Source organism: Orbicella franksi, chromosome 3, assembly GCF_964199315.1.
Source record: "Orbicella franksi chromosome 3, jaOrbFran1.1, whole genome shotgun sequence".
NCBI classification, from domain to species: domain Eukaryota; kingdom Metazoa; phylum Cnidaria; class Anthozoa; order Scleractinia; family Merulinidae; genus Orbicella; species Orbicella franksi.
In genome coordinates, this window is record NC_138147.1 from 13,348,085 (window position 1) to 13,362,848 (window position 14,764).

Consider the following 14,764-nt stretch of genomic DNA (forward strand, 5'->3'; position numbering starts at 1 on the left):
TTCATAGCAGGAATTAAAAAGATCCCTTTTGAATTTCTGGTGATATTCTGGGTGAGTTTGTAGATCATAGCGTTGATAGCATGTTCTTTGTTGTAAATGTTACCCACCCTACCCTACAAGGTATCACCCTTCCGCTTTTAACAAATCGCAGGCTCATCACAAAAAAAGCGATGCTGTAATCGATGTCAGATTCTTTTCTTAGCATCTGGGGAAATTTTTTGCTCCTCCCAAGCTGGTGAACAAGTTCAGGTTTGTGCATGCTAATTGTCTTTATCCTTGAGGGATTTTAATCTGGAAATATTTGATTTTTTTTTTTTTCACAAGCGAAAAGCCTCGGTGAAACCTGCTACTTGTTGCTAGAACTAAAACTAAACTTGCAGCGACCACTTGCAGCTCTAATTAAGCTTTTGCCTTTTCATTTTCCAGTTTTATCAAAGTTCAGAGAAGGAATAAATGTCGCTAATGATAGTTATCAAACGTATCATTTGCCAAACAGATCGACCGTACTTAGATCAAGCCAAAAGGTTTTTTCTTTCGATCGGGAATGTTGCGGACAATCACGTGTCTTCGAGCTCGTGCATTTTGTCTTGTTAAAAAATTTAAAAGTTTTCTAATTAATGTGTACGAGTACTTTTTTTAGAGGCTTGGGAAACTGCGTTAGATCAGATAGTAAATTCTCAATAAAGGGACGTAGACATTGATACATAAATTTGATGTTTAAATGTAAGCTTGTAAATATACTAGGGTTTGAGGAGTAGTATCTTAAGGCAGCTTTAGTGTACTCATATTCATTTAGGTTCTTAAATATTTAGTTTAGTCAGCTACAATTTAAAAGAACCCTATCTAAGGACAATACCAAGACTACAATACTCAAGGGGCCCATTTATATGGTCTTGGTTACCCGAGACAACCCTGAGTTACCCTGGCTGAGCTAACATTTCGCTTATTTCTTTGCAAAATTCCGCCAACCACTTAGATTAGGATTGCGAACCTGCCTCAGGGAGTGACACAACTCAGGTGGGCAAGTTGTCTTGCCTCGGCAGGTAGGGTAACACTAACCCTGGCAGGCAGGACAAGAGAGCCTGGAAGGGGGGGGGAGGGGGAGGTCCTGATCGCACATTCCCGCTCCTTTTTCACAAGGATCCCACATCCCACACTTTTTTCATCACTATTCCGAATCTTGTTTTTCTTTCCCAGAAAAATACATTAAAAAGTCTAATTTCTACAAAAGGTAATAAATGTGAGATGTAAATTGGCTCTTTTGATTGACATTTTGAATTTACATGTGTTTTTAAAGGCTATTTGTACAGTCAGAAATCCTTATGTGATATAAGGCAAGATTGCTGTCATCATTATTTTTGTTAGTGAATGGGACTTCGGCCATGATGCTCAACAAGTTTGCCAAGCAGAAAGATCTCTGATAAGTCCTTAGGCGGGGACGAAACCAGCTGCGTACGTAAAACTAGCCACAAACAATGTATTACCACAAGTAACTCTCAGCTTTATCGTCACTTTTTAAAGGCTCTTGCAAAAAGAAATAGCTTTTTGTACCCCAGTATGATGAAAGAGCACCATATGGCAATCGTGACCTCCAGGTTTTCTCTGAGGCCTTTAATCTTAACAATTTCTGCTAATCCAGGGAAGGTTTTTAAGTGCTTTACGAAGTTGAACAGGTTTTTGTGTTCGTCACTGCTTAGTGGAGCACTAAATTTCTCTTTATGGATCGCCAAGGTTGTGGTGCTAGAACCAGAAGTATCATCGGTAACCACAATATAAAACGAGACCAAATCTTTTACTGTAGCAGAGCTGGCATCACTATTTGCCATTCCTATGGCCATCTAGCGGTTAAGCTGTTGAAAAAATCCCCTCAAGATTACAATAAATGTGAACCTGTGAAGAGACTAAAGAGCTTGAGCAATTGAGTCAACTGAGCATCGAGTCAATAACTGGTATGCTATTACACCATGTGCACTTTTCTGGCATCTGGTTTGAACAAAATACCCTCTGACGGTTTCAATTAGATAACTATTAACCAGGCACACTCTATAGTTTGGTTTGAAAACAGACACCACTTAGCACTCGCCTGGTTAATTCTCTTTGGCCACTAGAACATTTATTTGGATCGTGAGGATTTCCCAAAATTATTCCCGACAGACAGGCAAAAAAAATCCTGCATCCCGTGCCCAAAGTCTGGCTAGACCCACTTCCCAGAAAAAGTCAAATCCCAGGTCGCGATTCCCGCACCGTATTTTGGTCAAATCCCGGATCCCGAGAATACCCTTCAAGACCCTCAGACAACGTTTCTTCATATAAAATCTTTGGGTCACCTAACTGGGACAACTCTTGGCACAGCAAGTGTCTCATAAATTATGTGCGGATTTAGGATTTACAGCAGAAACTGGTGTCAAAGAAGTGAAAATTAACTCTGCAAAACCCACTGTAATCGAGTGACCTAGGAAAATACATAGAAAGAGGGATATTTGCACATTTGATTAATCAATAAGGGTTATGAATAATCATGCAGGGTCAACTTTGACTCTGCCTTCAGGGACAACATTTTCACATATAAAGACTTGGTAAATTTGCCTTAAGCAAAGGGTTGTCTTGGGTACCTAAGACCATATAAATGGGCCCTAAAAGTGAACAAAGGATACCCTATTTAAGGATAGAGTTTCTTAAAGTCCTTTCCAATAATTCTTCCCTGGCCTGTTGGTTTTGCCATTGGAAAGGACTTTTCCAACTTGCACCTCTCATGACTTACGTCGCTCGCACTCACAACTTCGTAGCTCAAAGAGATAAATAAGTAAAGGATCAAGAAAAGCTTGACATGTGGCAAGTCTAATTTAAGGACTGAGAACCTTGAGCAAACATATTGTTGCCTTACCCACTCCTTGGTATATTCAAAACTTGTTGCTTGCCTGATCCCATCTGACTCCTTGAATCCTGGTCCAAAGTTCTTACTAGATGTTTTGCTTATCTTTCCCTAGATTAGGATTAGGTGTCACCCTATATATTCAGACCTGGGACGGGGGCAGAATCCACCTCCCCACCCCACCCTCCCATCATTGAAGGACAAAAAGAGCCTGGTCTGAATAGAGTGAAAGCTTCTTGCATTTGCAGATATCAGAAAATTCCAACCAGTCATCCATTTTGTCATTTCCAGTGGTACCCAACTGTCAGCATCATTCCAGACTGTCATTATGGTTTACCATGGTTTTAAAAGTTGTGTGATATGGCAGCAAAATGGACATACTGTGCAGGGCTGTCATTAAGTTTTGAGTCACCTGTAGCCTTGTTCTCCACACCCGTAGAAAACTTGTTACCGGTACTTTGTGGGTGAATTCTATCAACAATAGGCAGTTTCACTGGTAGCGTCAAGGGAAATCAAACATACCCAGCCATAACTGGTGTTATGGGTTATGGTACTTGATGACAGCTCTGCTGTGTTCCCTATGTTTTTTCCTGGCCTGTTAAATTAGCTCTGATTATCACAGATAGTTAAGGGCATCTAAGCCATCATGTTTATTGTTGAACTTTTGTTGTTGTTTTTTTTTTTGTGGGACAGTACATTCAGGAAACAGCAAAATTGAAAATCTTCAGTTGGATTTTCAGTTATCAAGTAAATTTGTATTTAATTTTTAAGAGCAATAAGCCTGATAATTTATCTAATAAATCAGTTGATTGAAAAGGTTCTGGAGTGTTTCTGTAACTAAACTGAAAGCTTTATGTATCCTTCCTATAGAAATGGCATCTTCACCAAGCAGTAAAGGAAAAATTACAATAATCGGCAGGTTGGTGGTACTATCTCATGCAAACTAAATATTGACCATTGCACCATTTACAGTTTTACTGGCATTTTGCTATTCAATGTAAGTTTGTTCCAGCTATCACTAAACAAATTCATGTAACCCCAGAGAATCCAAACAGACATATTTGAGTTTTAGCTACATGTATAGCTGTACATAGTGGACCGACCTTTGTTGGACAGATCAAAAAGGACAAGACAGTACATTTTGAAGGAAGGAGAACAAAAATGGTTATAAATTCAATAAGTTTTTTTATTTGTTGTGAAATTCTTCTAAATGAAGCTGTACACCAGTGCAGATCTCATAGCAATTTTGTGGTCCTTCATAAATGTGCCAAATTCATATCACTGCCCATATAGCTAAGTAATTAGCTGGATCTGGACATGATGTCAGTGTGATCTTATCTGACTCAAGATCTATACCTGACTGTACTCTCTACAGGCCTTTCAATATGTCAACTGACTAAGAATACGTGAAAAGAGCTCATGTCATGTTTTGGTTTGATTGACAAAATTATACACAGTTATGAATTGCTAGGTACATTATACAGTCTAAACTCCTCATAAAAGGGCTTGGTCAGATTGTGCACTCCGTAGATTATGAGCTTGAGATTTCTGGGAGGTGATTGTTGATGAGGCCGAAGGCCAAATCAACTATCACCTCAAAAAAATCGAGAGAATAATCTACATGTACCAGAATTGTTCTAGTAAGATTCTTGCTTTAAAATTTTTCCTCAGTTAACCATTTTCAATTATTGTAGTACATTGTATGTAACTTTATGCTTTAGAAAACTTGCACAGACTGAATTGTTGTTTGGAATCTCATGTTGTGTATGTGTGCTCATCATTTTTTTTTTTTTTTTTGTCCACCATTTTCTAGGTTTTTTTGAGTCATGAAACCGTGAATGTCCTAATCTTTTAATTATCCATTTGTAGCTAAATGTCCCTCCATAATTTTGCAAAAATGAGAAAATGACACTATTTTGCAAGTGACCTAATGGCTGATAGTATATTGAGTAGCTCAGCCAATCATATTGCAGCAGTTGCATCAGTATACTAGTAGTAAGAATTCTACTAATAAGTAATAGATGATAGCAGTTAGGTTTTCCTACCAGTTAAATGATTTCTTGTTTTCATTGGTTTTCATCTTTCTCTCCAGTGGGTTAATAGGAAGATGTTGGTCAGTGGTAAGTGTTCAAATCAACCTTTTTTCCATCTACATTATTGATAATACTGCTATGGTGCAAGTAACACATAGCATTCTATTGCTAGCTCCATAGACATTAAAACACCCACACTCCTCCCTCCAAAAGTTGGTCTCTTGGTTTGAAATTCCCACCCCTTCGAAAAATGATTATTATTTCATACTTAAGTTTCATACTTTCCTTCAAAATTTTTGGCTTGTGACGTCCCAGACTTGCTTACAAGTTAAGCTTAAAGAACACAGAGTGTGATCAAATAGAGAGCACAATCCAAATTATGTCATTTTGAGCGAGAGCTTTCGTGGTGTGGCTATTCAGTGAGAAGCAAGCAACTTGTCAAAACTGTTAGTAGTAAGATCCTGACCTGATCCCATAATGTGAGGGTTTGGATATTTTCTGAAACACACATTTGGTTGAGTTGAAAGTTTTTAAAAGAATCCTCAATTTCAATTTCTAGATATTCTCCAGTGCTGGTTTCAATGTCTCACTGTATGATACAGTTGCTAGTCAGTTAACCAATGCACTGACAAGCATTGAGGCTCAGTTACGTGACATGGAGTCTAAGGGCCTGATGCGTAGCCCAGGCATGACAGCTCAGGAAGCTTTTAAGTTAGTTGCAAGCTGTGATGACCTGGAGAGAGCATTAGATGGGGCTATGTATGTCCAGGTAGGAACAAGTTCAAGATTATTATCATTTAATTTACCTTAACAATTTCTGTAAGTAACTTTTGGTTCGAAGCATTGGGCTTATATTTCTTCAAGGGATTTCTGGTTGTATTGTATTTCTAGGTTATTAGGGGGCTGCTTCAATGCCGTCTGCTCTTCAGAACAGTACATAATATCACTTTCCTGCTACATATACGTGTAATAGTTCCAATGAAACTAACAAAAACATTTCATCTGCTGCTTTGTAACTTAACTGCAAAACTCATTACACCAGTTCTTTGACATTAGAGTTATTAAGCCAAGCATGCATGATGTAGTGTAAGAAATGTTAACTGAAAATGTTACAACTAAAAGTTGTATGTCTATTTTAATTAACATCAGGAGTGCACTCCAGAAAACTTGGAATTGAAGATAAAGGTGTTTGAGAATCTGGACAAGTTTATCCCTTCAAAGGAAACAATACTAGCTAGTTCAACATCTTGCATTGTGCCATCAAAGTTCACATCAACTTTGAAGCATCGCAGTCAGTGTATTGTGGCCCATCCAGTGAGTACTAACTCTTTATAAATATGTCATTTTTACAACATTCTACAACGGGAACTAATAATTGCCTTATGTCTGCAACACACAAAGAACCACAGCCACTTATCCCTGTGCACACATTGCATACCTATAATGGTACTATAATTATAACAATAATTATAATTACAATAGTAGGAAATTGTTCTAGGGTGACCCTTCAGTATCAACAGAATCCTCCTGACTAAAAGATAGAAATTAAAACCCTTTAGTGCCATTTTGTCATTCATAACACCCTAAATGAGACCAGAATCCTTGATTCATATCCCTAAATGAGACAATGAGCATTTCTACCGTTTCCTATGGAAGGTTCCCCCCCCCCTCCCTTCCCCGGGGCACTCAGTATGTTCTCTGTGTACAGAAAGCAAAGCCTGATGGATCACAAGTTTCAACCACAGGCAACTAAGTAAGAAGATGGCTGACTGTCAGCTTTTGTCCGAGTCAAACAAAATTGGTTATCACAGCTAAGGGTGCTGTATAAACAGGATAATACTTTTATTGTAAAGCCAGCATGTAATAATATCTCCTTTTTTCAGATAAACCCTCCATATTATGTACCTCTGGTAGAGGTTGTGCCTGCTCCCTGGACAGACAGTAAAGTTGTAGACCAGACAGTAGCTTTAATGAAAGGCATTGGACAATCACCTGTTGTCATTAAGAAAGAAGTGAACGGATTCATTTTAAACCGTTTGCAGTATGCTGTTATTATGGAGGCATGGAGACTAGTAGAGGTAGGACATAGTGAGGGGAGAGAGAGAAGGGGCATTCTTTTACACTGAGTCCTTGATTTAGTTGACCAGCAGACAAGAAACAGAAAGTTCAAGTGTAAGATTTCTATGGATGGAAAAGGTTTAACTGAACTGTGGCCAATACCTACTAATCAGTTCAGAAAATTTAAGGTAAAAGAAGAATTAGGTATTTGCAGAGGGTCACCTATATTTTCACATGTAAGAGAATGTTAGGTTTATTCTGTTACTAAAAATCCTTTCGGTGGTTCTTCAAGAATGCTGGACAACCTGGCTCTACACTCAAACTCGATACCAGCCTTGGATTGATCTAGAAATTACATCACTCCAGAAACACTTTCAGATTAAAATTAAATTTCAGATTAACCCTTACGGTCGACCATACGTCCTGAAGCTTTTCTTGTTTGTCTATTTCAAGTTTTTTTAGAAAAATAAAAAGAGAAAAACAGAGCAACTTAATTGTATGTATTTTCTGTAGGATGGTATTTGCTCTCCTGAAGATGTTGACACTGCTATGACAGATGGTCTTGGATTACGGTATTCACTTATAGGTCCATTTGAAACCATGCAGCTAAATGCCAATGGTATGTTGTACAGGGGTGGGGTGGGGATACCTAACAAAGTTAAATACGGGAAAGCCCTGTCCCTTGTATATAATTTTTGACAGAAATATGGTCACCCTTTCAAATACTATCCATACGGAATGGTACTTCTTGGATTGAGCAAACCCTTAATCACTCATTAGCTGCATCTGTTCTGCGTATTTGTAAATGGAAGGGCCTTTATAACACCCAGATTGCAGTTTTGCAGGCTCTTTTTCTATTCCCAAACTCGTAAACTCTCTTAACTTAAATATGTCTTGACGTACAGCCTGAAAAAGATTTCACACTCTTCCTTGTAAGATGGTGGATATATAATTATGTGTTTCATGGATCTGTAATTTTTATACCTAATCGTAGGAGTTTGGTCGAGCCATGGCTCGTATTTTGGCGAGACATAGTTGAGCCCAAATACCCATGGCGAGACCAAACGAACCTGATATTCCGCCGAAGGGTACCAAATAGGAACGATGAGGTATTTACCGAACCCAAATTCGGCCAAGCGAGCATGATATCGTAGCCATATCGGGTCAGTGACTTGATATCGCAGGATATCAGGACAGAGGCATGGCTTCTGGTTGGCTAATTGCGAATATGGGTGTGGTAAAACCTTTTATCACCTCTAAGAGCGCCCAACATGTAGTTTCTCCTAACAATATCGTTGCATTGTCAGGGAGATAGGTATCAAGAATAAAGAGACCCATCAACTAGGGATATTGCAAGGTCCGGATAGACAGGGAACTCATAAAGGTTACACTGACAAAGAAGTTCCGCCATGTCTCCAGCCCTGAAGTTCGTGAAACTTGAAAGGTCTCAAAATGAACTAGCTATCCTGTCGTTGATTTTCCAGTTCAGAAACGTGATTTTTTACTTGCTTAGTTGGTCGTATGCACATGATAAGGGAAACATTTGCCTGGCCATGTAAATTGTAATGTAAAGAGTGACAAATTTCTGATCTGGTTCATCAAATTCTGCATGAGCTTTTTACAGCAGCATTCGTGCCTTGAAACACATGCTCCTGTTGTTAGCAGTGTCAAATGTGAGTACAACTGAAGTGTAGTGTTTGCCATTTAGGAATCAGAGATTACTGTGAGAGGTACGGAGCCAACATTGAAACTGTCTGTAAGGAACAGGGAGGTCCTCGGACACTCGGCGGTGAAACACTGGACAAACTTGAGAAGGCGTTAGCTGAAACCATGCCTCTAGGTCAGCTGAATGAAAGAAGGAATTTGAGAGATAGGCGACTAGCAGCACTTGCACAGCACAAAACGCAACAAGAGAATGAAAACAGCGCCGATTAACGCGTAAATTTTCAGGGTGAGAATCAACAAGATTCTTCTTGCATACGTTTTAAAAATACATTTACATCAACATTTTTACTAAGGTTTTTTCATCATCATTATTATTATATTTCACCTTAATGGGACTCATTGCTTTTAGGTTGTAATCGTCTCTCTCTTTGTATGCCTTTTTGTTATTGTTATTTTATCATTTAATAGTTTTAGTCGTATCTGTAACATTTGAGATTACTCAGGCTCGGGCAATTACTCCCGAAACTGTACTCCACTCTATTACTAATAATACATTATTTACGGAGTAAATTTTAATACCTAAAATACGTTTTCAACAATTATCCGAGTTAAGGTGGGTTGGTATAGAACAGGGATGGAGAGGAGGGGAAGGCACAGCGACGAACAGATCTCAATTTATCGGCATTCCAAGCTCGCGGAAAAACTCGAATGTTTCTTACAGGTATAATAGTACGCAAACTGAAAATCGATTACCATTCCATTACTTGCAAGGTTTTGTGTGCTTTAGTAACTCCAATACAACTTTCGATGGTCGGCAGTGTCAGTTTGATGTTGTGAAATAGTTTTTTTAGGGAAAGTATTAAGTTTTACCATAGTTACTAACTACGGTTTTACGTACCAAAAAATGTGCAAACTTTGCAAAAAGCACAGCACAACACAATGCTTTATTGACACTCCTGTAAATGGAGTTATAAAACATCAAACTTTTAAAACTATTATCAATATGCCAACCTTTTGATGTTGTTTTCTTTTTTTTTCCTGTTTTAGTGTCAACTGGCCCTGGAATACCTACTGTGCCTGCAGACCTCATATTAATGTATTGCAAAGGGTCAGCTCATTACAAATAGTTGGGAACAATTTGAAATTAGTATCCTATTACAACTGCAGATGTTTCTTACCTTCTGCTAATCGTGACTTGTCGAGGCCTTATGCGCCTCTCTTGCGCAAGGAGTTCGGTGAAGCGATAATGATTTGTAAGAATAAGGGAATATTGTAATGGTGATCAATAGAATGGAGTGCAATTCCTGGAGTAGTCGAGAAAGCGATTCCAAACTGATTACTCCGCGACTTTTTTCCATCGTTCAGTTCAACAAGCTATAGATGCTATCGATAGTAAAACGGATCACGTTAGGACGCCTGTTTTAGACATTTTTATTCAAAATTCACTTAGGGCAATTTTCGAAAACCTTTGCCAGACAGCAGGTAATAACCTATCTACTCTCCTGTTATTACATACCTGGTCAGATCTGTTGTAAATGGATGCTCTCGTGATCGCTCTTCAATTATGAAATTAGCGTGCAGAAAACCAGTTAGGAACGAAAATTTTGTTGTTAATACTATATTATTGAAAAAGGGCCATTGTAAGGCGACGAATAATTTACTACATAGAATCGTCTATTCTGAAGAGACTCTATGAAAAACTCTCCATCGGACTTTAAAGCAGTAAAATCACTCAAATTCAGTTCGGTATAAATAAAGTATATTTTTGTTCTGGAGTATTGAGCTTAAAGTGGCATTCTTTTTTTTTTTCTTTTTTTAACATTACCATCTTATCGCAATTGCAATTAAGGTAAAAATCTTTTTCGAGGGAAAGCCAGCGTGCGGCGTAAGTCGTTTAACCATTTCTAAATGTGATGGGTTGTCACTAACAAAAATACACCCAAAGCTAGGTAGGTAAAAAAACAAACAGAAATTACACTTGAATTTTAATTCCAGAAGGGCTGTTGAATTCTTCCATAGAATACGTCTAGATTTTGCAACAACAAAAGATTTATAGCCTTGCATCATTGCATTGACTTGTATTTTTATTCATTTATTTATTATGTAGTTATTTTATTTGATACATTTTTTTGTGCTAGTCGAATACGGCATGTTCATATCATGTCTCAAACGAAAACCCGGCCTCATGCTTTACGAACTTAACCTCGCTCATTAACTTTTGCCTGTGATTGTGCCTGTGACTATGTTCCATTGAAACCAAAGCCTTTAAAACTAGTACCAAATGTGGAAAAAAGCTTAAGTGATATTTCGAGAAAGTCAGACTAGTTCATTCCGCAGATTAAAGTCAAATTTAACGTCATCTCCAATCAGAACAAATGGTGCCCAGTCACTCACCGTGTACTTCTTGGTTTCTCTCATCCACTTCATGGACTGGTGAAGAGCTTCACTAGCACTCAGTTTATCACGCACTAGATGCCCGTAGAAACGAATCATGAACTCTTTGGTGGAACTATCATCCAGCAGCCACAGGGACACGAGAACTGAAAGAGCGCCAGAAGCTAAAAAGGCGCGAGCAATACCCACAACTCCCTCGGCTTTCATGATCTCTCCGCGACCACTGTGACAACAGCTTAGCACGACCAGTTTGGCTCGGATACCAACCTTTGCGATGTCTGCCATGGTCAGCAAACAGTCCTCCTTCTTTGGAACTTGAGAAGGAGAAATGTCGGGAGCGAGAGCGATCTCTCCTCTTTCTGAGCTTCCGTGAGCAGCAATGTGGACCAGAGCTACTTCCTGAATCCTTTGCAATACTGCATGTTTGGTGGCCTGTTTTCCAACCAGCGGTGTCACGCCCAACTCCTGGGCAATTTCTATGGCTTCTATTCGAGCTCCAGGCAATGGTGACAGTCTCATTATCCCAGGAAGGTCCGGGTCTCCGACGATCAGAGCCCCGCCCTCTTGGTCCATGTGGAGATCGTGTTGGCGTTCTTGGATCATAGTGAGAGTTGTAAGAGACGGAGCGAGTCGAATTCGTAACGACTCCGACAGGAACGTTCCACTGGCGTCTACCAGTGCGGCAAATGGGACCCTGAACATGCTACCTTCAGGAACAATGACGATTTCTTGACCTTTGATGTGATGCTCAACAGGGGCTATTAACATGTTGTACATCAGATGCAGTATTGAACTTGTATTCTTCATTTCCTCTTCCTCCTCGTCCTCTGTGAGCTCTACATTGCGCAAGTCCATCGCTTCATTTTGAACGTCTCCATATAGCGCCTTCAGTGAGCGATCTTCGCACTTGGCCTCATTATTTTCACAGACGGACCGATGACTCTTCGTTACCATCTCTTCCAGGGTAGTTTCCACGTCTTCAGAACACTGTTCACAAATTGATTCCACAAAAGCGATTTCCGCGCCTTGCTTGATAACCCAGAAAAAGACGGTTGTCAACGATGTGGTCATGAAGACGATGTTAACTTGCTTGTTCGAGGAAAGGCGTTTCATCTCGCTAAACTCTACCCCAATTCTCCTTGGTGGAGACGTGTTTTCAATCGAATACTTCTCTGCCATTAAATCTACCAGACAGCGGGCGCGTCCTCTTTCAGCGGCGTACAGCGCATCGGTAAACCTCCCCATGTAAATCAAAATCACGTAGAGGACATGGTACCGCCCTATTCTCTGTTCCCTGAGTGACAATTTCGTTTGGTCATCAAGTCCTTCACTCTGTCTCTCGCTGCATGAGATGCTTTCACTCAGATACTCAACTGCTTCGCTAGGACTCTGCTTGCAGACGAAGCTGGCAGTTCCTAACTTGGACAGAACCGAAGATTCAAACTCTCTGTCGCCAGTTTCTCTTAAAAGTTGGAGAGCTCTTTCTTGATAACTGGCTGAATCATCCAACTGACCAAAATTGAGGTACAGGGCACCCAGGTTGCTGCACACCGAGGCCTCACCTTTTTTGTCCCCCAACGCGACACTGATCTCTAGAGCTTTTTCAAAATTTTCAAGCGAGTTATCATAATCGCCACGGGAACCATAAACACTTCCCAAGGACTCATGGGCGATTAGTTCTCCACTTTTATCCTCAATTTCTTTCATTATTTCAAGCGCACGTTTCAGGAATGTGACTGATTTTTCCCCCATGCTTCTACCGCGGTATACCTCACCCAGACCGAGGTACGATCTGGCTTCTCCCAGCTCGTGCTCGATTTGAACACTGATATCAAGAGATCTCTTTAAGTGGCTCATGGCTTTATCATACCTTCCGAGGACCGTATACAAACTAGCAAGATTATAGGAACTGTTCACTTCTCCTTCCTTGTTTCCGGCGGCTTTGTTTAACGCGAGGGATCTCTCCAAATATTTGATCCCCTCTTCATACTTTCCAAGAACGAAATACGAGTTTCCGAGGTTGATTGCGTCAAATGCTTCTCCTGATTTATTTCCAATTGCTTGGCTGGTTTCCAGAGCTTTCGTCTTATAGTAAATGGACTCGTCGTGTTGCCAGAGGCTGAGGTATGCTTTACCAAGGTTGGCATAAATTTTCCTTTCATCTTCTTTATCAGCTCTGTCGCCAAGCACTTTCAGGACTTCCAGCGCTCTTAACAGGGACGTGACTGATTTGTCATACTGACGGAGACCATCATAAACAGAGCTTAGATTGTTTAGGACTATAACCTCAGCTTGCTTATCACCTATCTCTTCCAGTAATCCAAGCGATCTTTGATACGCAGCGATTGAGTTGTCATATTTCTTCAGGTCCTCGTACAGCAAGCCGAGGCAACCAAGGGCTGTCGCTTCTTGTGCTCGATTGCCGTTTTCCATGCTCATTTTAACGACCCGTTGTGCGTGTTTCACTGCCTCATTTGCGTTCCCCAAGCAGTAATAGGCGCTGGTTAGCTGTTGATGTATAAAAAGTTGTACATCCTCGAAATAGAAAATTGCTTGAAAGCACTCTAGCTTGGAAATGACCAAAATCTCTTCGTAAAGATCGATAGCGTTCTGGTAACGATGGCTGTTAACCAAGAACTGAGCGACTAACAATGCGATGTCCAATGCTGTTTCTTCGCTTGTGCTCTCCATGCTTCTGAAGCTTATTTACAAGAGAGAAAACACGGATAAGTTGATCAGCTCAAAATGTCAGCCACTGGAAATGGAATCGCACTGATGCGCACAGACAGGCAGCAGTAGTTCCCATTTGAAAATGAAACGTGAAGTAATTATTAGTTTATAGCCGGCTCATTGCGTAAAGTACATATAGCTTGTCACGATAGGTCGACACTGATCTTTCACTTTCGCGCAATGCATTCGAATGATCAAATTTTTGGAGAGATATATTTATGGTTGGCCATTCGTTTCAAAATTACGACAGGTTATACGCGGGTTTTTCTGCCGCGTATACTTGTTTACGTACGTTACGTATGGGCTTTAAGCTCATATATACGACCATTTAGATTGCGTATATACGCATTTTTTAAGGGCCACATATTTGCGTAAATTCAAGCGCGGGGATATGCGAAATAAATGCCCAAATATACGCGTCCTACAAGGACCCATAGACACGCGTGCTAAAATGCGCGTATATGCGGGTCTCGTAAATTATGTTGTATATGTCAGCACGAAATGTGCCTTTCATCCATAACTTTGCACAGCAGCTAAGAATAGAGCGAGCCCAGTCGCAGCAGAATTGTTTGTTGCACAACTTAAAGTCTAAAGCCCTGTCAAAATTACCATGTATTACGAACCTCCAACTGATAAGGCAGTGTAGTCCATCAATGTGCCAGCGGGAATTAGGTCTCCTGACGCTGTCAACACGCCTTGTGATGGTATTGAACCACCTCAAATCAGACCCTGCTGGGTCAGTTTGGAAAAAAACTTTCCCTTACACGCTGACGCTGAACATTGATATTTCTACTTCGCAAATGACCCAGCATGATACTGATACCAGAATTGGAAAACCCACGTCAGTCTTATTTCTCGAATCATCAGGGCCGGGTTGTTCGAAAGCCGGTTAACGCTAACCCAGGATTAAAAGTTAACCCAAATATAAATTTTTCTCTTTAAGAATGTTTCCACTGCCTATGCTTTGTGTAGTTTGAGATTACTGAAGTTCAAAACTGAGCTGCAAACATTT

General features: G+C 40.1%; 2 protein-coding genes across 5 annotated transcripts; one reads left to right on the top strand and one right to left on the bottom strand.

Annotated features, from left to right (window-relative positions):
- The first annotated feature begins 45 nt into the window (after positions 1-45).
- LOC145481343 (lambda-crystallin-like) lies at positions 46-10,403 on the top strand. 4 transcript variants are annotated; one of them, XM_081459820.1, is made up of 9 exons: positions 46-249; positions 3,743-3,791; positions 4,965-4,992; positions 5,465-5,674; positions 6,055-6,219; positions 6,789-6,983; positions 7,477-7,582; positions 8,672-8,914; positions 9,676-10,403. In XM_081459820.1, exons 2-8 carry the CDS (start codon positions 3,745-3,747, stop codon positions 8,896-8,898), a joined length of 978 nt encoding a protein of 325 aa, XP_081315946.1. In that variant the 5' UTR covers positions 46-249; positions 3,743-3,744; the 3' UTR covers positions 8,899-8,914; positions 9,676-10,403. The 4 variants fall into 4 exon arrangements, with proteins under 4 accessions (XP_081315946.1, XP_081315945.1, XP_081315944.1 ...); XM_081459819.1 differs by having other exon boundaries at positions 46-3,791; XM_081459818.1 differs by lacking the exons at positions 46-249; positions 3,743-3,791 and having other exon boundaries at positions 4,783-4,992; positions 8,672-8,901.
- A 433-nt stretch (positions 10,404-10,836) lies between these two features.
- LOC145481333 (uncharacterized) lies at positions 10,837-14,764 on the bottom strand. The gene has a single exon (XM_081459805.1). It carries the CDS (start codon positions 13,711-13,713, stop codon positions 10,945-10,947), a length of 2,769 nt encoding a protein of 922 aa, XP_081315931.1. The 5' UTR covers positions 13,714-14,764; the 3' UTR covers positions 10,837-10,944.

Coding starts and splice junctions, on each gene's coding strand:
- LOC145481343 (XM_081459818.1), top strand. CDS start 4,894: ATGATAGCAGTTAGGTTTTCCTACCAGTTAAATGATTTCTTGTTTTCA. Junction 6,220..6,788: donor AGTGTATTGTGGCCCATCCA/GTGAGTACTAAC, acceptor TCCTTTTTTCAG/ATAAACCCTCCATATTATGT. Junction 6,984..7,476: donor AGGCATGGAGACTAGTAGAG/GTAGGACATAGT, acceptor TATTTTCTGTAG/GATGGTATTTGCTCTCCTGA.
- LOC145481333 (XM_081459805.1), bottom strand. CDS start 13,713: ATGGAGAGCACAAGCGAAGAAACAGCATTGGACATCGCATTGTTAGTC.